The sequence below is a fragment of the Oenanthe melanoleuca genome, chromosome 2 (assembly GCF_029582105.1).
Source record: "Oenanthe melanoleuca isolate GR-GAL-2019-014 chromosome 2, OMel1.0, whole genome shotgun sequence".
NCBI lineage: Eukaryota > Metazoa > Chordata > Aves > Passeriformes > Muscicapidae > Oenanthe > Oenanthe melanoleuca.
Window position 1 is genome coordinate 105,085,662 of NC_079335.1, and position 23,701 is coordinate 105,109,362.

The following is a 23,701-nucleotide window of genomic DNA, read 5'->3' on the forward strand; positions in this document are numbered from 1 at the left end:
TGCAAGAGACTGCTGTATAGCTTTTTCCTCTCCGAAGGGAGTGGCAGAGCAGCATACACTCCGTATGTGCTGTCTTTAGGCAAGGGAAAGAATATTCAAAAAGCTATCAATAATAATTGAGGTGAATTTCAATATACTGACGGTAAGATTGATTATTGGTTGAAATTTGAAGTCTGTGTTTTTTCTGCGTTACCAATGTCCTGTAATATGTATATATTTGATGTGTTAGTAGACAGTACATGTTTTCTCTCTGGTTATTTGTCTATGAAAGACATTAAAAATGTAGATTCTTAAAAGTGAGCTATTATATTTGAATTGGAAGAATTACAAACTCTGGCAAGCATTATGTTTTGTGCCGATTGCAATTTTTATGTAATGTTTGCTAGGGTGATTATTTCTGTGTCAGGACATCAAATGTTTTCATCAGGCTTCTGATAGAAGGCACACAAGAATGGGTAAGGAATTGCTAAAACTGTATTCTCTGCAGCAAGAAAAAAATCGAAATCCCTTACTGATAGCACTCTTAAGCAAAATGCAGCCTTTGGGAATGCAGAAGTTTTATATGGATTTTATTCTGATGGGAGAGCTTAGCTTAAACAAGTCAAGTCCAAGATCACAGCGAGGCAAAACACAGAAAGAAGGAAGGAGTGTAGGCCCAGGGACTAATGTACATATGTAAAACATAAATATATTTCTATGATAGTGCTCTGATAACGATACCAGAGTGGATGTGAAGCGTAAAGGTAAGGGTGACAAAATTTGAATGTTTTTTTTTATGGTCCTTTGAGTGTTGTGTGCCTCCATTTGTTTCTCAGTACTAGATTTCGGAATTCAATGCAGTTTCAGAAACTTGTTACACTTGAACTTCTTATGTTTAATTGATTATTCCTGTCCAGGTGTTCAAAAAGAAAGGTGCACATTTATTTGAGATCTGACTACTTTAAATTGGATTGAATCCATTATGTAACCTTTATCCTCTAGGTTTAACCCTAGTAAATACTGTAGCATCTGATTAATCTGCATGATGTAACAGCCTGAGTTGGCCTGCTTTTAGAAGCTTAAGAAAGAGACCAGTTGTACAGTCAATAGAAGCTGTAGCTTTCCCTAGGTTAAAGCTCCCACAGGTAGTTTGTTTTTTTTTTTTTTTTTTGTTTTTTTTTTGGTTTTTTTTTGTTGGTTTTTTTTTTTTTTTTTTTTTTTTTTTTGGTTTTTTTGGGTTTTTTTGGGGTTTTTTTTGGTTTTTTTTTTGTTTTTTTTCAGTTGTTCATTTTTATGATTCTTTGTCTGTCTGGGCAGAGTGTCATGTGGTAGGGTGGTGTGTCTGAATGTCTGAGCTAAGAGCTGATCTGCTCACCTATTTTGTCTTGAGCTGTATGTTGCACTGGAGAAACTGTGGGAGTTCCATGGTAATGGAATAAGCAACAGGTGTTGGGCAAACATTTAAATACCTCGTGAGATGAGGGCCTCAGGTGCACAGTAGTGGTTGGTCGGATTCTGGGCTTACAGGTTTTCCTGTGGGTGCTGAGCCCCTGCCCAGAATACCTCTTCCATGAGCCAAGATCTGCAGAGTCAGCTGTGTATGTGCTGGCTGTCTACTTGAAGTATTTGGGAGGTTCTTTCTTAAGAGTAAGAAAGGTTTAATGTCTGATAGCAAAATATCTCTCCGGCAGGTAAGGCGTAATGCTTTTTTGCATTTTTTATTACTATTATTTTTTAAGTAAACTATTAGTTTTTGCACGATGAAAGGTAGTGCTGTCAGTCCTGTTTTGGCCTCTCAGGTGAACAGCAGTCTCATAGGATTCATAGAATTTTATAGGGTTTAGCTTTTCCTTGCCTCTTTGAGTTCAGGTATGCGAGAGAGAGGAAGATTTGAGAGATGCAGTGGAAGACACAGTCTGAGATACTGGAATGTTCATTTGGGTTTAAAATAGCGTTGGCATTTACCCTTGACAGAGAAAGGTATTCTAATTGTGGTAGCAGACAAAAGGCATCATTATAGTAGAAAATACAGCTTTTCCAAAAACCTGAAGCAGATGACATATTAAAAGAGATGCCTGTCTCTTGATTGGTTTTTTATTTTTCTGCCATCTGTTAGTTGATGCCAGAGTAATTTTCCTGAGATTCTCTTTACATTCAGTGTAGTGAGATAGGCAGTTGCAGCTCAGCTGACCTGTTTTGAATATCTATTTTAAGACAAATTGAAGCACAGTTAAAGAGCCAATTTCTCTGCCATACATGGACTCTCCAGAGCTCAGATGTATGTGTGCATTCAGTTATGAATCCCACCCAGTTCATCTTTCGTGATAAATATAACATTGGAAAATAGTGGGTGGTACATTAAAATTAATAGGAATCTTCACAAGATAATATCCTGCAGAGTTATTTTTCTGATGAAATCATTCATACATTCTTTGTCAGGGCCTCTGGGAGTCAGATTTCCATTTAAAACACATGACTTCATTTGGATTCCTTTATTTAATAATTATTTTAATAGCGTATGTTGTTCAGAGAAAAAAACCAGTCTAAAATTATGTCAGGATGTAAGGTTTTAATGCTATTATTTAACTTAATAGGTAAAGAAGCAACTTACTTTTACTTCAGATGTAATGAATTTCTGTACTGACTGGCAGTAATGATGTCTTCTACTTGAATTTGGTGCTGGTATTATTTTAATACCTTGCAAAATAAAAAATGGTCAAAATTTAAAATATATAAGTCTTGACAAAGACTTTTTAGGATTGGAATAGTTAATTAATCCTTTTACATAAGGTCCTTTCCAGAGTTTATTTTTTATAGGAGTGGATGAAAATAGACAATAAAATGCCACACTCTTTTGCATCGCTGGTGTTAACATTACAATGAATTGGAACTTCTGTAAATAATACTATACTGTGCTTTTTGCATACATTTTCAAGTATAATATTTTATAATGCGAGTTGTACTTGTCACCTTTCTTGGTATAAACAAAGTATATTGTGTAGGTGGAATGGAGAAAGAGCTAGGTCTGTACTTGGGTAGGAAAGTAGCTATTTTCATAGCAGATTTGGACAGAACCAGTGATAAAGGGGAAAAGCTGAAACTTTTCTACTCTTGTTATGAAAGATAACAGTATAAAAGTTTTGGTTCATCTAAGTATATTTTTATAGAAAAAAAAAACATTCTTAAAAATCTTGCCTGCAGCTTGGGTGAAAAAAAATAATACTAAATCCCCACAAACTACTAAACAAATAGACAAAAAGGTAAGTATATATATCCATAGAAATATATATGAATATGCTTGTTCCCTGCCTCTCTCTTAATGCAATATTTTTCTAATGAACAATGCTTTCTAGAGAAATCCAGACTGACTTTAGAGCAAATTACCTTTCTTGTGGTTTCTTCCGTTACTTGTTTATTTCTACCTCAACAGTTTATAACAATGCATGAGTTCAGTAGCCTACAATTCCAGATGACTTTGTGAATGAGCAGGTGGATCTTTCCTCCTCCTTTCATTGGCCCTGAGTTTTTACAATTTCTTGTGGAGGAAATGGTGTCTTCCCCTTTTTTCCCTTGCCAGACCCACGGTGTGCCTGGTCTGTTGCACTGCTGAACCTTCTAACCACTTTTATGTTTGCCTGAGCCACTCCATCTTGTTCCAGCATTCCTTCCTGTATTTTCTTCCCACTCACATTAAAATGTTTTTACCACCTGCTACATTCACAGTTATTGTTTAGAGATTCCCTCATCTATTCTGTTTTCCACTCTGCTGATACAATTATCAGCAAACTCACTAACTTTCTTTTTAATAATAGTAGATAATGTTATTGCTCGTTCTGCTTGATCTCTTAGGAGTGATTACTTATTGTTGCCCTGCTTATGTTTGTGTGGTGACCCATTATCTCCCTCATATTTTGGCCCTGTTGTGTCCATTCCTGCAGACAGAGTAACCCTGGTGTTACTCTGAATCGTAGTGGATGCTGGCACTGGGTATGCTACTGAAATCTGGGAGAATCTTATGAATGCCTTTAGCATGGAATTTCTGAAACAGCCCTTGCTCTATAGGTATGCAGTTAAATCCTCATTCAGGTTGATCTCGTCGTGTTCCAATGTCCATTATCTCTATACATAAATATAGCTGAACCTTGCTTATATTCACATAATTTTTGATACCATTTTCCTGTTTTTCTGCTTTTTACCATGCCACTTCTTTCTCTTTACTCCTTCATTGTCACTCTGTTCTTTGTCAAGTCACATAAGGCAACACACATTGTAGCATAGAGATATTTTTTGTTTTTGTCCTGTCCTACTGCTGAACTACCTGTACCTACTACTACAGGTAAGTGTTTTCCCATTCTTTCAATTTCTTTCCCTTTCTGCAAGAGTAACATGCTCTCCTTTTGGTTGAGTGACAGAAGATACTTTGTGTGGGATTTTGAAAGAGTGGGAAACATGAAACCTGTAAAAATTTGAACAAACTAACTTTGTTTGACTGTACATATTAACAGAAAGCACACATTCAATAACCAATTTATCGCCCTCCCTGAAGAGCCCACCCCAAAACACCCACAATTCTTTATCAGGGTGTTTAAATCCAAGTGCTGCCATTTCATCTGCTGTTTTTAGACTTGCTGGCTTACAGAGAATCTCTTTGTTCTAGCTGCAGCATTGTTAGTAACAGTTAATTGTGCAGAAGCTAGATATTTTTTATTGATAAGGAAAAGTTAAAATTATTTGAATGCATTGGAGTTCCTTGGAGATAATGAGTCAGGATATGAGGGTTTGTTTGTATTGTGTCCAGCCTCACCCTTCTTCATACTAGCTCCTGGTTTGTGTGTTTCCTGTTTCATGGCAGAGCTGCTGAATATACTCTGTACCTCAGTGCAGCCATTGTACTGCAAGTGTGCTTGGAGCACTGCAACCCCCTTAAGAAGCTTCCTGACAGGAGGTCAAGGTCTTTAGCCACTAATTCAGAGTGGGGATTGCAGCAAATACAACAAATTTACTTCCCAGTGGTAGCTCATTAAAAAGAATCTTCATTCTAGTATACTCTTAAGGTCCCTGAGCATACAGGGACTTTAAGGAAGTTTACAGGAAATATTAAAAATCTCTTTTGAATCTTTCTAGATTAGATTGTATATTTTCAGAATGGAATACAATGTAGTTTTTGTTTTGTTTTTTTTTTCTTCCCATAGCTACTTATTGTTTGGTGTTTGTTGGAAACCAGGCTCGTAATCTTTAGCAAGTAAATGTTCCTGCACTGCTAAGGGGGTGTAATGCAGAATACATGAAAAATGAGTTGATAGTGTGAGGGTGGGGCATACATTTCTTCTCCACCCATTATAAATTTGCTCCAGCATTTATCGTATGGTGATATCAAAATAGGAATTGCAACACTTTCTCTCAGCTTTTGAATGTCAAAGTCCTCCTGTGTGGCATGAGTTGAAATGAGTCACAATTCATAAGCCAACTTGTGGGAATGTTCAGTTACTCTCCTTATATTGTCATGTGTTTTGAACAGCAACATGCTTCATTTCAGTGTGTCCTTCATAAACTAGATGGTTACTAGATGATTGTTTGGCAAGGGTGGACTTTTCTGTCCCTAGGCTTTAAAAGGTGCTTCTTGAATTCTTTTAATATTACTTACTGTTTTGGTTAACCTCTTAATTTCCATTTTCTAGCTATTACTGAAATATGATAAATGGTCACTGAATGGTAAATAGGTATTCAAGACCCTTACTATCTGATTGTAAGTATTTTTTAAAGAGTTGATTCACTGTTACAGGGAAGAACTGAACCCACAAAAGCTCTAAGCGTTAGAAACTAGAAGTAATCCTCATTATTACTAAAATTGCATATTTTAATGTAATGATGTCAGGAGAAAGGGGCAATCCTATTTTTTCCCCCAAGTTCTTGAGGTTTTTGCTGTTGCTGAATATTGCAGTAAATTTTGGCAGTCAAAGATCAAGTTGCTTTGAGTGGCAAAATCTATCTTTATTCAGAAATAAGTGTTTCTTCCATCAGCAACCTCTTACATGTATTTCATATCCTTTAACTGTTATTTATATAAACATTGTTGCATTTTTTTGCATATAAATATGAGGAGTTTAAAACATAAAACTGAATCATTCATCATTATTGTGTAAAAATAGTTGCTTCCCATCTCATACTACCTAGTTCTTCCTCTCCACTAGAGAAAAGGCAATAGTGAAATTGTTCCTACATGGCCCAAACTGTTACGTTCTGCTGGCTTGTAATGTAATGTTTGTCTGCCTGTTCCTAGCAGTTGTGTCCCCTCAGAAGATGATGAGGTGCTTTTGCTGTGCAGTGCCCCCACTCCAAATGCTTTGCCCTGTGACCTGGATAGGAATGCTTTAGCAGCAAAGGGTGCCTGCTTGCCATTGCAAGTAAGGGAGGCAGCTTAGCAAACATTAAATATCTATGGCTACAAAAAGTTAAATAAGAAAGTTGGCCTGCCCTATGTGTGTAGTCAAGATTAGTAAACAAAACCTGTTGGAAACCAAGAGGTTTGAGCACAGGAGATTTGTTATTTGCTGAACAAAGAAGAGATGCATGCACTCCTGAAAATTCACTTGGGTGCCATATGTGGACTTGTGAGGTATTTCTTTTCTTACAGCAAACTGAGGAGAAAAATGCCTGTGGAAAATGTGGTTATTGACAGCTAACGGGATGTGTTTTTTAAGTTCTTTGTACCAGTGTAATCTATCCTTTGTAGAAGTAAGAAAAAAGCTCCTTTCCCCAGCCCAGTTCTTCAGTTCATGGTTCTAGCGTGTGGTGGATGCTGCAGTCACTGTACTGCATTATAGCCCTGGGTATCAACATCTCTCTGCTGGGTAGGATTGGCTGTGTGTGCACAGGCTCAGGCTGCTCACAACTCCAGTGAGGTCTTGCTGCATTGGGCGAGGCGAGAGGTGATTTATGACTCTGTGCTGGTGCACACCCTTCTCCAGGTGTGACAGTCAGAGGCTGGGCCAGACTTCCGTGTTGAGACACTTGTGGGGAGTTACCACTTCACTCATAAGAGCAGGAGCAGAAAAGAGGGAGCCTTGTTGATGTGAGGAGTGTCAGGGAGTGTCAGCCCACTGACTTTGTCTGAAATATGTTAGTGGGGCTTTTGAGCGAAAACTGGCTACTGTCAGAGCTGGTCTGAGGAGCAACATAAACCTTCTTGTAATTATTAGACAGTTGGTCTCTTCCCTCCACCCCATCTGTACAGCTCAAAGCTTTTGCACTAAGGACAAGTACTCAGTCTCTCCGGAGTTCCCTGGCTGAGCATGTGAGTGAGAAAAGATGGTATCCTGCTTTGTGGAGACCTTGCTCTGCTCTCCTCAGAAATACAGCCTCCGAGGGAATGACTTCCCATCGCCTGTGAGACTAAGGCATCGTTTCGTGTCTGTCTGGGATAACTGCAGCAATGTCAGTAAACGAAGAGGAAAGCTATGAGTATGACTGTGAAAAGGAAAATGAGAGGGAATGCACTTTTAACAGGCAGAGCCTTGATATCTTGGAAGAAGGTACTTTGCACCTTTTTGTTTTTAATCTTTCATGGTAATAGCATGGCAACATACAAGTGATTTGAGTGATATTTGTGGATTACATAGACAAAATTTTGTGATTAATCTGTGTAGCCAGTACATTTGGATGAAGTATATTCATGTAATATCTTAAATAAGATAAATCTTAATTTATGTATACTTATTTAAAGGAGAAGGGCATGATCAGCAGATGTAGGCTGTGCAATACTTATTTTATAATGGAACAGAAAGTGGGAAATTTTCTCTCTCTGGAATTGTAGTGCATTTTTATATGCACACAATGTGTGTGTGTGTGTTATGAAACTGTATATTTTAGGTTGTCATTCCCAGCAGGTGCTTCTAGAACAGAGAAGCAATTTTATGCTTATCCATGAATTTGAAAGCACATAGACAGAAATAATCCAAGTTTGGGGTCTTATGACTTAAATCTTCAATATAGAAACCAACCCAAAAATGTTGTCATACTTTCTGGAAATTATGGGCAACTGGCCTGTTCAGATGGAAATGGGAATGCACATGTATTGAAAATCCTCCTGTGCACCTGCTGTATAGAATGGGTACCTATTCTAGGGCTGATTCCAGCCAATCTGGTAACCTTTTTCAGGTTTTCAGGCAGCAAAAGTTGAATGCCCCATTCCTGTTATTTCATGTGCTGTAAATTTTGCTCTGAAGCAGTAGTTTTGTGGTAGAGAATTGTTACTTCCAAATAAACTATTGTAAAGCTGATGTAAGGATCTTTGAAGGAGTGTTAGCACAGAAAATGCAATGTGATGTGAATTTGCATCCTTGTTCACCTCATGGTTAACAGTTCCTGTGTCCAGAGTGAGTAAGCCGTGCTCTTTGAATGACATTGAATAAGATTTTCCTGTAAAAACTCCCTCACAATCAAATATCCAATCTGGTTTTCAAATTTGTGTGTCTGTGCAAAGAAGAAAAAAAAAAAAAAGGTGCTGAAGAACGTATTGGTAAAAAGAAAATTTAAGACTGGGGATTAGGATGGAGAGGCAGCTTATCAAGAGAGGCCAGCTGGCATTTTTTTATATTTTATTCCTACTTTTTTAGCAATTAAATTATTGCTGAAGCATACATCATACTGTTCTTATTCTATCTGCTGACTTTACCTTTCATCCAGATCTAACAGTCTGAAGCTGTTCTTATTGATTTTGAGAGGGGGGAAAAGAAAAAGTTGAGTTCTATCTGGGATAAATTTAGCCCTGTCTTTCTACAGTGCCTTCCTCTCAATAGCTCAGTATGTGTTTGAAATGTCTTCTAAAGATGCCTTTTCTTCTCTACCTATGCATTCATGTCACCTACACACTCAGTTTAGCAGAGATACAGATACACAAAACCTATATATGGTATTTCTATGTATTTTTGCACGTGGGAGTGCTTGCAAAGGGTACTATTTCTCTAGGAGAATGGGTGAGTCAATCCATTCTGTAAGTAGAGCAGATGGAAACACCAGCATGTAGCCTTTTCATCCTGAACAAAAGAAACATTTTAGCTATATCTGGCTGTAAATCTGGTACCAGAAATGGGAAATCAGAGGATATGCTTCACTACAACCATTTATAGTTATTGAAAAGAAGAGGATAAAAATTGGATCATTGAGACTCCTTTACTGTTTGTCCTGTTCCATGTGCAGGATGTGTACTCACTTCTTGACTATTATTTCCATAGTCATTTTGATGTAGAGAAGTTTTTCTTTGTTCTGACATTTAGATGCTGTAACTCCCCTCAGTCCTTTTTCTAGAGCCTGTCACAGAACTAACGTTACAGTCGGGTCTCTTGATGAGAGTGCAAGGCACCTTCGTAAGGATCTGGGCAGAATAGTCCTAGAGTCTCTGCATTGCTTTGGAATTGTAAAGTTCCCTGACAGCAGTATATTTACTTTTCATTTGATAAGCTGGCCTCGGGGCTGACTGCAGTGAAACTTTGCTCAGGGATATCTGTTGATAGTGTCTACTCAGATTTTCTTCATAAAGGAACTTGAGCTGTGAAAGGACAACCTGACAGCTTCCTTTGATCCGTGGTTTGTTGGGTCAGCTGTTTCTGAAAGGGAGCTATGTTTTGATTATTGCTTTTGCAGCTGGGATAGAAAAAGACTACCTACATAGGACCTATGATGGCAGCCATTTCCATTTACTAATGTACTAGTTTAAAAGTCCTGTTTATCTAAAGTACTTAGTAAATGCAGGCAAAGAATCTGTATCAAGTTGAATTTAAAAAAAAATAAGTCTTGGGATCACTATTACACCATTTTAAATCATGCACTCCAGGGTTCTGCCTTTCAGAAAACATAAAATACGATAGGATAGAGGATATTCAGAGCTCTGGAATCTGTGAATGCTAGATCAAAAAAAGGTGGAGAGGAGTCACATTCTTGAAAGCTTTGGCACAACCATTCCTTCTCAAAGTTGGAATAGGAAAAGATCACATATTTAAGAAAGGAGGCAGCTGACAATATGTGGCTTACAGGCTTGTAACTTCATTTTAAGGTTTTTAAAGATGGGCAGTTCAGATCCTAGTTTAGATCTTTCACCCATTCATTAGTTACATTGGCTGCAGTCTAGACATTTCTTGAATGGAAGAGAATATCAAGAGAGTAACTTAGTGGCTACTAGTAAATAATCCTGCAAAAAAAATTTTTGTCTTTGAAGAGAAAAGCTATCCTGAGCTGTGTCTCCAAATGGTGTATGCATTAAGGCAATTAAGAGAATTAAGGTGTTCTCGCCAGAGACTTTTTCTTATTTTCTTAGTTTCACATCGTATCTGTATTTTTCAAGTTACCATTTTTGATCTGTTTATGCTAATAGAGGGAACAAGTGTTTCATGCTCTTTTTGAAATTTCTTTTAAACTTGATTTTTCGTTTATCACTAGAAAATTTGGTGCAGTTCATGTCCTACTTAGAGGAAGTACTTTGAAATTACTCCCTGCCTCAGGTTTCAGGCAGAGGCTTTAGAAAAGAAGTGAAAATAGTGGTTTGTTGTTTTTTGGGGTTTTTTTTGTGAACCTGAATTTAAGTAATAATATAGGTTTCTATGTGAGGCTTTAATATTGGACTTGCTAAGCTATTTGAATACCCTGTGAGAGAGATGGCAGTAAACAAACACTCCTTCAACCATAGCCTTGAACAGCAAGATAAAATCTCTTCTTCCAGAAGAATCAGTACCTTCAGCTTTTTATTTTGCAAACAGTGCCATTAAAATTACAGTAAGCCATGCTGTAGCATTTAAAGAAGACAAAAACCGAATCTATTGGATTGTCTATTGAACTTCCTGACTATGTATCTCTCACAACATTATTCCAGACTCCTGCACAGAGCTCGCTCACTGTGTGACCTGACAGTTGTGAAGCAGCTGGCATTGCTGTGACACTCCTTATCCCTCTAATCAGGGTCACACCACCACTGACCTCCCTGTCTGCCTTTTGGAGCGGCTGGCCTGCTCCCTGCTTTGGGAGTGCTGGGGGAAGCTGAGGGAACTGCTGGGCTGTTTTGTTAGGATTTGGATTTCTAGCAAACTGTGACTCAGAAGCACATTCTTCAAGCTCTGGTGACAGTAGTATCTTAAAATTTCTAAGCTCTTTAGATGGGTGTATTCTCTTAGAGCTGTCTCAAATGTGGCAGGCAGCAGCAGATCTGAAGGCTCTGCCCCAGTTTAGCCAGGGCCGCCAAAAACACCTCTTCATTGGAGGAGAAGCTACCATGTTTGTCTTTAACTGTGGAAAATCAGTAACAGCTGACAGCACATTTGAGGTATAATTTTCCTGAGTTTATTTGAAACCTAATATGGCACAGTTTCAGAATTCCACATGTGCTTGGCTCAAGCTGATGTAGTGCTCACAGTAACCTGTGCCAGAGCATAACTATCAGTGGCTCTGAACTGAAGCTGTTTTTAGTGGGTGCTTTATCCTTGGAGTGTAAACAATAACCTTTGAGGAATGAATCCATCGAGAGCTGAAGAGTCCGAGTCTGCCAGGGTCTTCGAGGGCTGACATTTGCCAAGTGGCAGAAGGGAGCACAGCTGTTCAGTGAGATTTGCCACCTGTGTTCTGTGTGGCTCCATGTGCAACCTGCAGGATGCAATGCCCTTGCCATTGCATTGTTGGTGTTTGGTCGGGGCTGTGAGCAGGGGGGAGCAAGACAGAAGCTGTTTGTGAGCCAGGGCTTGTCATGACTGAGCAAGAATATAGCAGGCCTTGCCATAGTTAAAGGCTTTGGGCAGGGAACTGTTTTGAAATAAAGCACTGGCCCGTCAAACCACCTTGCCAATAAGAAGCATGGGTGTTTAAAAGGCAAAACATCTATGCTCTATGGACAGTATTAATTTCCTCTGGTGGAGTTTCTGATGAAGTAAATCCTCATGCACTAGGGCCTTCCCTGCTAGACCATAATTATATAGGTCAATATTACCTGCCCCAAAAGTGAAATTTACAGTGTCACGTTAGCCCTCTTATGTGTCACAGTAGTTATAAATAGATGTGAAGAGGAGCAGTGGGATCTGGACTTTCCTGTTTAGCAGCTGCAGCTCTCTTTTATTTCATTAGTTTATCCTTGGTTGATAGGTCTCAAAAATGAAGAGGGAGTATGTGTAGAGGGATGCGGGGAACAGGAGCTGAGGACACCTGTGGCTGCTGGCATTGGTGATGCATTCTTTTTCTTCTTTCTATTTGAGTCCTTTGTTTGGCAGTTGGTGGCTCATTGCAGAAGCTGCCAATAGTGGTGTTCCTGTTCCCCTTCCCTTCTATGGCTGTCTCCTGTTCCTGCAGATACCCTTTACTCTAAGTAGCATACTTGATGAATAGGTGATTTTCAGGGAGCAAATCCAGGAAAGTGCATGTGTTCCTCCATGTCCCGGCACATCTTCAGCTTGGAAATCAGTTCTCCACTAACTAGATGACAAGAAATAAATGCAGGGTACATCCTTTCAACTGTACTTACTTTAGGAAACACAGGAATGTGCTTACTAGTAAATTTGCAGGCTCTAGGATGGTATAAAGATGGTGCCAGGTACTTTAAGGCAGAAGAAATATTTTATTTGTGTAGTGTTTGTCCATTTACATGTTTGGCTTTAAATAAAAACCCGAAATACTTTGAACTGCAAATGTGTCCCCAGTAGCATGTATTTAGTGCTGTCATGAAAATAATGTGATGGGAACTTTCTCTGTTCTTTGTTTCCTGTTTTGGATCAGTGACATTAGCTTCAAAGCACTTATCAAAATATGTGAGGGTTTTTTTTGTTATTCTTTCTTTTTGTATTGTCTATCAGCCTACTCCATAAGCTGAGAAGTGCACAGTATATTTGATTTGGCTGTTTGCATGCATCTGTGCACTTAGACACAGTGCTCCCTATCACCCTCAAGCAAAAAATTACCAATGTGTGAGTGAGCAAAAAGAGGTCAGTAACTTGGCACTGTAGGTTTTGCATTACAAGGCACTGTCCTTCATTTGCTCTTGTTTTATCTTTACAGCAGCATTACTAGGCTCTCATACTCATCAGAAACTCCAGCAGGCTAGAAACCTACTATGCAGGATCCATTACATTTGTGGCTTGAGGGGAGGGGAGGATGTTTCTGCTGCATACTTCACTGATCACACCTCTAAATGGTGTTTCAAAAGTCTGTCTTTTTCACTGATAGATTTTTTGATCACTAGAGAAATAAAAACTGCTGTAGTACACTGCCAAATGTTATCTTTAGTCTGTGGAGGCTGAATAACTAGATATTTAGATACTTCTTAGGATTTTTTTTTTTTTTTTAAATTATGTTTCTGAATTCCATTCTCCCCTTACTTTTCACCTTCTCTTTCCCACAAGCCTTGATTTCTGAGTAACTGAAAGCAACACCTCTTTGCAAGCTTGCTGTCCTTCTGAAAGGGAATCCTTCATTTTAGTTAGTAGCTCTGTGTTTCCACAGTATTGTATGTAGTAGTATAGTAGTAGTATGAACAGTAGATGACTGATGGATTTTATTATATGCAGTTCACTGACATTTATTTCCACTTGGATGAAGAGGATGCATAGAAGGACACTTCTGCATTGAAACCCTTTTACATTGACAGAGTAGCATACGAAGATCTCTGCTTTGACAATCACCAACAGAACTTTGATGGAAATTTCTGGATATAAAATCTATTGGTGACCAGATTCTTCTTTGCTGCTGGTAATGTCTGTTAAAATGATGTGGTATTGGCTTGCCAGGTTAAAGTTTAAATGACAAGTTCTGAAGGAATAACCAAGGGCGTATCCACACAAATCAACCTTTATCAGTCTCCCAGCTGAGTGACTTCATTCTGTCTGTGAGGACACCATCCTGTTATCAGCCTGGCTGTTAGGAAGGTTATACATTTACCTGAATTAGGATGGTGTAAGGTTGCCATAGTCCTGCTCATTGGTGATTGTTAGTGCTAGGTAGAGTTGAAATGAGCTTGCTAATGACAATGTCAAATATTATTTTATAGTAGTGATGGAATGTTGTAACCAAGGGAACTATTTAGTGTGCAGTTGTATTGGTAACCTGCTGGCATCAGCATCTATTTCTGATAGATGTTTTATGTCATGACTTATTAAATTACTATATTTAAAACAAAATTGAGTTTATGTTGATATGTCTGTGTGTGTGTGTATGAATAGTCTTCTGAACATTACACCTTCTGTATTTATGTTAAGTTCTTATGGAAAACTTCTGTTAAACACCTTTTTTAATTATAGCAAATGCTCAGCAAGTTACTGCATTTTTTTCTGTGGAATCCTTATTAGTCTGCTTTTGAGTAGTATAGCCTGTAGTTTACACATGTACTGTATTTTTACTTCTGCAGTGGTAGAGTTATTCTTTCTATTGATATGTCATGTTTGTCAGGTTATTACTTGAAGCATAAATTTCTTAATGTTACCACTTTCAGACTTATTATTTGGATAAATGCAGTTATATTTTAAATACTTCTGTACAGCATTCTTTGGAGTTCACTGGCGCACTACTCATGTCAATAAATATTTTAAATGTTTTTAGTATGTGATCTACAAAAGTAGAATTAAATGGGAAAATAAATGAAGAAAATTAATTTTTTGCCATAATTTAGGCAATTTTCTGATGTTTAGGTAGGGAAAAATATCCTCCTACATTTCAACAGATATCTAAGTACTATTGCATTTGATGTATTATCAATGTGTCTTAGTGGTGATCAGCTGTGTATTTATATATATGCAGATTGTATATTTATTTCCTTAGTGTGACAGTCTCCTGTTAATATTACTGTACAGTTCTTCTTTTTTTTCTCTTCACTATATAAATCCTATTTGGCTTGATCTGTCTCTTCCCCTGCCTTAGTGTGCACTAGAACAACATTAGCTTATCTGCCAGACAGAGCCTTAAGTGACATTGCCAAGGGTAAATCCCTCGAAGAGCAGTTCAGGGTACCGCAGCCTGATAACTCATAGTCTATGTGATCCACTGAATTTCATTAACAGTCCGTTTTTCCAGAATTACAGGGTTTGAGGGAAAAGTGTAGTTTAAAAAAAAAAAAAAGAAAAATAATAGAAGGGTAGAGCAGAAAGTGCTGTTGTTTCCTGTGACTGTTGGTGAATTTTTCAAAAACTTGTTGACTTCTTAATAAGTCAGTGTAGCTTCTTAAATGATCACCTATGGTTGTAGACTGAACTTCTGCATACTTTGTTCATTCTGACAAAATTTCTGGTTCCACCTTAGTGATTAACAATTTCAGCCAGTCTAAGTAAGTATTTATTATGGGTGGTACTGTGGTCACTGAGGTGTGGCTGGGTATTACAAAAACCATTTCTTATTTTGCATGCATACTTTGCTGTCTTATACTGTAAAACCCAGTTCTTATCAACTTAGTATGACATAGTCTCTTTCTGATGAACAGTATCCCTGACAGTACTGGAGTTGCTTATTCATGGAGTAATGGTACTGCATGTCATACGAGTAGGTGGCATGATGGAATCCTAATTATGTATCTAAGAACATCTGTTCTGACTTATAATTTCTTTTTAAATAAACTCAAGATATTGTTCTTCAGAGAAGAAAGTTTTAAGATTTTAAGTTTGTTCTGCCACAAGCAAGTGCTTATTACAAGAGGAGCATTTGTATTACCAGTATCACATGAATCTTGGATTTTTTGAGGGCAGGTTTGGGGAGGGAGGGGGTTAAGTTTTGTTTGTTTGTTGTTTTGTGTTTTTAGCTCTTGATGTGCTCATCCAAAGGTTGACATAAGCAGTTTTTTAGATGAAAACATGTGCACATCTCAACTTAGATATTTCTTGAGAATGATGGGAGTTGAACTTCAGTGGTCCTTGTCGTGTCTTCCTGCTCAGAATATTCTATGATCCTCCTCCTGTAGTACTGCCTATCTGATTACTGCCTATCTGTTTTGTTTTATTTCTTTGCAGTTTTATGTGCTGAAAGAGTGGGCCAGATGACTAAAACATACAATGACATAGATGCTGTAACACGTCTTCTTGAAGAGGCAAGTATTCCATCTGTTGAAGGATCCGTACACAGTGTGACAAAGTAGTACTGAAATTACGTGGTACCACTACTAAACGTTGGTAGATTGTCCTCCATTGTGGAGGAACAAGGGCTCTAAGTGCACTTTATCTCATTGGTAAGGTAAATATTCTTTCTACATAAAGATCGTTTGTTTACCTCAGCCAAATGGATCCATTACTTCTGGTTCTTTTTCAGCTGAGGCCATGCAACTTGATCTTGGCCAAATGTTTACATTAATGGAGGAAGAATCATCTTAAAGTGGCACATTTTTACAGTACATGTAAAACTAAGTACAGTACATGTAAAACTATCATTACTGATGGATATATTCTCTTCAGAATATAGTAAAAACAAGCTCACAGACTTGTTTTCATAATAATTTACTCAGATAATTTCTTTCAGAGAATTACACAGACAAAAAATTAGAAAATATCTAGTCCTCCATTTGTCTTGTTTCCTTCTTTTCCTTATGTATGATTGATTTGGTTATTGTTTATGGGATTTTTAATACCATTATTATAAAAATTGGTATTGTAATCCTTATTAGCACTCAAGAAATGTCAAAAAGCAAGTGTCACATTACTATGCTTCAGTAAATATCATCATAAATTGTTTGACTAAAGTTAGCTGTTTCTCAGCAGTAAACTTTAGCAATGATTTTGCCAAAAATGCTTACGAGTAATTCATTAGGTGAAAACTCTTACAATTGTATTAGTTCATAGCTGACTGCAATTTAGTCCTTTATACTCAATTGCTTGCTTATTGCAGTAGCAATGTTGAAAATGGCTTCTTTCCAACCAGTTGGGTGGTCTTTTATTCCTCTAATTCTGCAAAGAAGCAAGCATGGGAATGAATGCTCATGTGTCCCACCTGTTCTGGATACTCCTCAATGCAGTACAGTCTTACATTTTGTGCTTTGAGCCAAACCCATTCAAACACCTCTCTACAAATTACCTGGTAAAACTGATGTGATAACCAAAAGACTTCTGAAATAATTCATCACCTTGTAGTTACAGTCTCTTAACTTGTTTGTGCTCTGTTCCCTTTGCCTTGTTTGGCTGATATTTACTGCATTTGTCTGCAGCTCCTTCTAGAAATGATGGCAGCATTCTGCCAAACCATTTCTTCCCCTTAGTTTCCTGTAGTTAGATGTCCATAGATCCAGGCATCACACTCACAGGAGTAATGCTTGAAGAACTTGCTGAGCCAGTGTTTTAAAGCTTCTTTTAAAGCTTCTACAGATACTTTTGTATCTGGATGTTTGGAAGGGAAAAATAAGGGAGTGTATAACATGTCAACATGTCATAATATTCCAGTGAATCTTTTTGTTTTATTTGACCATAATTTCCAACAAAATTACTCTGTTCCTAGGGATAGGTGGACTTAGAGCACCTTTTTCTTGTTTTCTGTCTGGTGGTTATCATAAGAGATTGCGTCCATTTGCTGAATTATATTCTTCTGTTGCTTTCACACATACGAGTGAGGGGAAAAAACAAAAGCTACCCCTTGTCTGTTCTTTATGCAAGTTTCAGGTGCTTGCATTATGTTGATAGAGTGAAAGGTGCAGCATTTGGGAAGGCAGGAAAGAGAATCTTGAAACACCATGTATGCAGGTATTTCAGAAATCTGTGCCTATAGCCCTAAAACTAACAAAAGGGAGGGGCACCAAGCCTGCCTAGGTATTTGGTAAGAGTTGGAGCAGATTTCTTCATGAATCTGCTTCCTCACCTTTTTCTAATTATTGTGTAAATGTGTCTTTCTTCTCAATATTATTTTTTTTACACATTGCTGTAATAAATGGATTCCCTATCATTGTGTGAGTAAGAGGCATGTCCCTAAACTGAGATTTAGAGCTGAATTGCTAAAAATTGTGTAGGAAGGCTGGGGAGGTTGTTAGAAGAGCCTGGACATGCACTTACATTCCTTGAACTGGAAGTTAAATAACATTGCTGCTAGATAGCTCCTCCTCTGTAGAGTCAAAACCGCAGCAATGTATTTTTGCCACTCAATATTAATGAAATTAGCCAAATTAGTGAACAATAAGTTGGCTTAAAATATATCCAAACATGTTTTGGGTAACTGTGGCACCTATTGTTCTGAAAGATCGTATATGAGATTACATGAAGATTTTATAGATAGATAATGCCAGTAGCTTTCAATGCAAATATAAGTCTGACTTTCAGAAACCATTTGGAAAATGCCATTTGCAGATACAGCATTGATCAGTAACTTCTCTTTTTATTTACTGGTTATTATATAACTTTTTTTTTCCATTGTGAAAGCCTCTTCATTCAAATTCATTGACTTCAAATCCATGTGAACAGTAGTTGTAGATTATGAGGCTTTGTCATTAACACATGCATGACATAAAGTATCATCTAGTCATAAAGTCTGGGTGGTAGTCAGGGGCAGTAAGTAAGCTCCAAGCAGTATTTTCATTGACAGGGAGAAAATTCTTCCTCAAATGGTATTGAACTAAGGGTACATTTGGGAGTTAACCACAGTACCATTTTACCACTATTTAAAAAATCTAGTAGTTAAATAAGAAAATGATAAATAGAAATGCTTAATGAACAGCACAAATTCTTATGCAGTTTATCATCTCCCAGGCAGATTAAAATCCCATGTACCAGTTTCTGCAAGGCTGAGACATCTCTGTGTACATGTCATCAACAGGATAAGCTTCTAGTTTTTATTGGTACCTGTGGTGAACTGTCAGGACAGGTGATTTCCAGTACTGTGCTCATAGAGGAGGGGGAGGAAAAGGCCAAGCATGACATGAGAGTAACCACTTAATGTAGTTTGGGGCATCTACAAAAAAAGAAAGAGTTAGGATTTGTTTCTGTACAAATGCTCTTATGGTTGGCATACACAAAAATAGGAGCTGAACATTCATTGTAGTGTAATTGGCTTCTACTCCTGCATAGCTTATTGCCTTTTATTTGTAGGTGGAGCAAGTGGAAACTGAAGAATGCTTTGAGTGTCAGTCTTTTCTGAATAATGCTGTTGTAAGATATGCAAGAGTAGAAAGGGAAAATCAGCAAAAAAACCCTGACAAATAAACCCTCACAGAAGGAAAAAGTCTTTTTATTTTTGCTTGTTCCTTCGCTTTCAAGGCACTTTTACCCTCCCTCTGATCCTTTGGTGATCACAAAAATATAAATTGAAATTGGCTTTCTATTCTTAATGCTTCACAGAAAGAACGGGACTTAGAATTAGCTGCTCGGATTGGCCAGTCGCTGTTAAAGAAGAATAAATCACTGACAGAAAGAAATGATTTCCTGGAGGAGCAAGTTGAACACATCAGAGAAGAGGTAAGATTTTTATGCCTGAGTGCTGTATACACAGTGATGAGGGCAATTTCCTTCTAGCTTTGCCTTGTCCATACATTTGGCTGTGGGCAACCTGCTGCCATGTCTGACCACCCTGCTAAAAATTCTTCCTTATATCTAGACTAAATCTGCTCTTCTTTGGTCTAAAACCATTACCCTTTATCCCATCACAACAGATCCTGCTAAAAAGTCTGTCCTCATCTTCCTTATATGCCCCACTTAAGTACTGGAAGGCTTCAATAAGGTCTCTCCACATTACCTTCTCCATGCTGAATAACCCCAGTGCTCTCAGCCTTCCCTTACAGGAGAAGGGGGTATTTTTGTGGCTCTCCTCTGGACCTGCTTGAACAGGTCCATGTCTATCTTGTCCTGAGAACTCCAGAGCTGGGTGCTGAGCAGAGAACAGTTGAGGAGGAGAATCACCTCTCTCAACCTGTTTGCCATGCCTGATGCAGGCCAGAGGATGGCTGGCTTTCTGGGCTGGGAGTGTACATACTGGTGTGGTCAATAAAGCACAAGTAGTGTAGTACCTGTGCTTTAAAAGAGCTCTTTATCTGTAAGTACAACTGTCACTAAACTCCAACTTAATAAATGAGTTAGGAGCCAATGTTGTTTCTCATATTCTGAGGCAGTGACCTTGCTTTTTGAATCTCACCCATATGTGGTTTTGAGCAAGGCAGAGAGCAAGAGAACAGTGAACCACAGTGGAGTAAAAACTTCTAAAATGGTTCATAATTAACACTGCTCAGAGGTGTGAGATGTTGCATTATAAGAGTCTCACATAGAGGACATGTAAGTATCTCACTCACAGATGGAATGATCAGTGATGTGTGATAAATAGTGGTGGAGCACACACAATGAAATAATATCCTTTGATGTGACCTACCCTTTTTAGCATGGAAAACTGGTTCTGTTTTCTCCCAAAGGAGTGCTGTTTGCTTGCTGCCCAAGTCCCATCGTGAGGCAGACAAATTTATTTGTGTATTGGTCAGTATGACATGTACTAGATATGTGCAAGGTGACTGAACAAGACTGTGCATTCATACCATCCATCCAGAGTGGAAAATTTGATTGAGGAAGGTGGAGGACAGGGGCAAGCTGCCTTTGTCCACGTCTGTTTTTATTTAGTGGGACTGAGGAGCAGCATTAGGAAAAGTGCCACCAGAAATAAGCCTCTTAGCAGGTGGCTTGGGATGTTGGGCCATATGTTCTGTCAACACTCCTCTTTCACACTGTTATTTTGACTCCTTCAGAAACTGATGCTTTTAAGGCACAGCTCATCAGACTTTAAAGTTATGATGCTTTTGTGTACTGAAAATCTGCCTTTAGTAGTTTGCAGATTTTCTATTAAAACTGAATTTTGAATATTTGAACAGAACAGTAACTAACAGTAACAGCTGTCTGTAAGGGCAAGAGAAGAGAGGAAATAAGTTATTTGATACTTCTAAAATTCTGTCAAAATTGCCTAAAAATGGTTTGTCTGGGATATATATGTTTTCTGTAATACAGGGACAAATTCTTTCTGGCTGGTAGCATGAAATAAAGGTTTTATTGGTATATGTATCATGGCATGAATAATTTTGCTTTATATCTCTTTGACCTTTGTTGTGACAAAACCTTCTATTCATCCCATTAAGTAGACTGAGTTTTTCCTGTGTGCTGGTAACATGCCACGTTGATAGTATACATGTCAAAGTTATAAAGACCTGTGCAAAGTGCATCAGATTCCTGGGCTTGTCTTTTGAGTGTTGCGTTGTTAGGCACTGTTAAGTTTAAGAAGGGGCTGTGATCATGTTCAGTAAAAACTGATGCAACTGAGATTTTTTTGCTGTACTGGAAAACACAAGAGTAGGTGGACTGAAGCAAGCACTTTAGTGTGTGCACAGACCCTTCAGTCTCAGGTTACTGTTTCACTATTATATTCTAGAAGCATAAACAGTATGCTGAGGAAACGTTCTTATTTTTAAAGTGTTTTGCTTACAGAGATGGGTGTCTGCCTTTTCAGCAGCAGAGTGTAGTTCCCAGGTACAGCGTCTGTCTGCTATTCAAGAATGCTACAGCTCCATGTTCCAGTTCTCTGGGGTGGTTCTGCCTACACTTTGATATTGTCTCCTTTGACATTAGAGCTCAGAAATGAATATACTCAAAGAAGTGTGAACCATAAATCTGCACAATATGAATTGTATTTGAAATTGAGTAGTTCACTAGATTTTAGCTTCTCCTAGTCTTTTTACATTTCCCTGTTTCTGCTTCTTTTTCCTCTACATATTTTGTCCTGTGTTTCTGAAGCTGAAATGGCATTTCCAATGCCATCTAAGTCCTCAAATAACACCACCTCAAACCTCTGTTAACTTGTGTGTAATATAGTCCTCTACACCTGTTATTTGAGTTCCAGGTCACCTGTCAGAGTTTGTGTTTTGATGATAGTGGGTTTCAAAGTCCAGGTTTGATTTTGTTCCGTGTAAAGTGAGAGGAAAGGAAAAAGTTGAATTATAATCTGGAATCGGAATTGAATTATAATCTGGTGGTTTAAAAAAGGGAACATTGCTTTTGGTCTGTTAAGAAAGTAATGTTGGAAAGATTGAAGTACTCTTTGACTAGGTTCTTGTAGGAGTGCTCTTCACATACAGTGTAACAGAGTGTCTTCCTTTGAAGTAATTTTAATCTGCTAAGCACTTAGTTGTTGTCAAGAAAACAGAACATCTCTCCTCTTGAAACAGTTGTTCATGATTCAGTAAAGGTTGATCCTGTGAATTAGGTTCCAAATCTTTAAACTATTTTTCTCTGTGTGAAGGTATTTTTATCTTCTACTTAAATTATTTTAATATAGGTATAGCTATTTAATGAGTTAGTTCTGAAGCTGAGCAAAGCTATCAGGCCAGCAGGGGCAATTAAAAGCCTGAAGAGATGAGTTAGCACCATGCTTCATGGTTCATGTGGTGTCGTGGGCCTTCTCCCATGGGCAGCAAGGGCTCAGTGCTTGGTGACAATACCAGGATTGTGCAACAGTAACACGTGGCAGTGTTTGCTCCAGAGGGCACATGTTGCCGTGGCTTGTGAAAATGTAGAACGGGCTGTTTCTGTTCATAAAATAAGTCCAGTGTTTTGCAGTGGGAAATGTGTGCTGGCTCTGTCTGGGACGCTGATAATATTCTTCACCAGCCTACCTGGTGCTGTGCTTTGGGTTTGGGACTAAGTCACTGTTGATAACAATGTTTTGGCTGTTGCTGAGCAGTGCTTGCCCAGCATCCACCAGGCTCTTTTCTTTTTCCCTCAAGCCCCTCCCAGCCTCCTGTCCACCATCTGCACAAGATGCTGGGAAGGTGCGCAGCTCTGGTAGCTGACTTAAACTGTCCAAAGGGGATGTTCTATACCAAATGTTGTTATGTTCAACAATATAAGGTCAGGGAAAGGAGGAAGAATCTGGGGCATGCATGGTTATGGTGTTTGTCTTCACAAGTGACAGTTCTGTGTGCCAAGGTCTTACTTTCTAGTAAGTGGCTAAACGTGCACCTGCTGATAGAAACTGTGCATATATTCCTTATTTTCCTTTGCTTGCATGGGAAGCCTTGCTTCACTTATTAAACCATCTCAGCAAGAAGTTTTTCTTGCTTTTGAGCTTCTGAGTTTGCTTCTTCATCCTATGGGAATTGTGGGGCAGACTGAGTGCTCAGCTGGTGGGTGCTTAGCTGCTCACCAAAGTTAGCACACCACAAAATGCTGCATCAAAGGGAGGTGTTGCTGTAGTGAGTTCTGTTTCACAGCCTGATTGAGATTGGAAGTGAGCTCTGGAGATCATCTTGTCCAAACCCTCTTTTTAAGCAAGGCCCCCTGCAGTTCATTTCCAAGGACCATGTCCAGAGGGTGTTTGGCTATCTCCAAGGCTGGAGACCCTGCAAGCTCTCTGGGCAACCTGCGCCAGTGCTCAGTCACGCTCACAATTAAAAAGTTGCGCCCGATGTTTAGGAGGGACCACCCATGTTTCGGTTTGTGCCTATTGTTTCAGGTCCTGTTCCATTAAAAGATCAAACTTTCTGACTGTTCATCCTCTTTTGGAGGATTAGAATGCTCAGAAATTGTAGTAAAAATAGTATCCTCAGTTTTTTAATTCATAGAAAAAAACCGGTAGCAAGAGCTGGAAATTATTTAGTGTCCACCCACAGACAGTATCTGAATTCTTGCTTCTTAAAGATACTAAGTTATAATGTGTTGAAAGGAAGTAAATTGTTATTTTTGGTTCAGCATTTTCGCTCTTCCTGAAATGGAGAAAGCGAGCCTCCAAAAATGAATGCACAGATTTTGTTTAATAGTTTTCTAAAATGTAGTTGGAT

General features: G+C 38.4%; 1 protein-coding gene across 5 annotated transcripts in view; it reads left to right on the forward strand.

Annotated features, from left to right (window-relative positions):
- TRAK1 (trafficking kinesin protein 1) overlaps window positions 1–23,701 on the forward strand; it is a 124,797-nt gene that overhangs the window by 69,216 nt on the left and 31,880 nt on the right. For 3 of the 5 annotated variants that reach the window (XM_056483153.1, XM_056483154.1, XM_056483152.1), the window contains exons 4-5: window positions 15,939–16,019; window positions 19,240–19,352. In XM_056483153.1, the coding sequence (XP_056339128.1) occupies window positions 15,965–16,019; window positions 19,240–19,352 (168 nt within the window). In that variant the 5' untranslated portion in view covers window positions 15,939–15,964. Of the gene's footprint in view, window positions 1–7,061; window positions 7,512–15,938; window positions 16,020–19,239; window positions 19,353–23,701 lie in introns of those variants that run through there. The other 2 variants (XM_056483150.1, XM_056483151.1) reach the window with 2 other exon arrangements.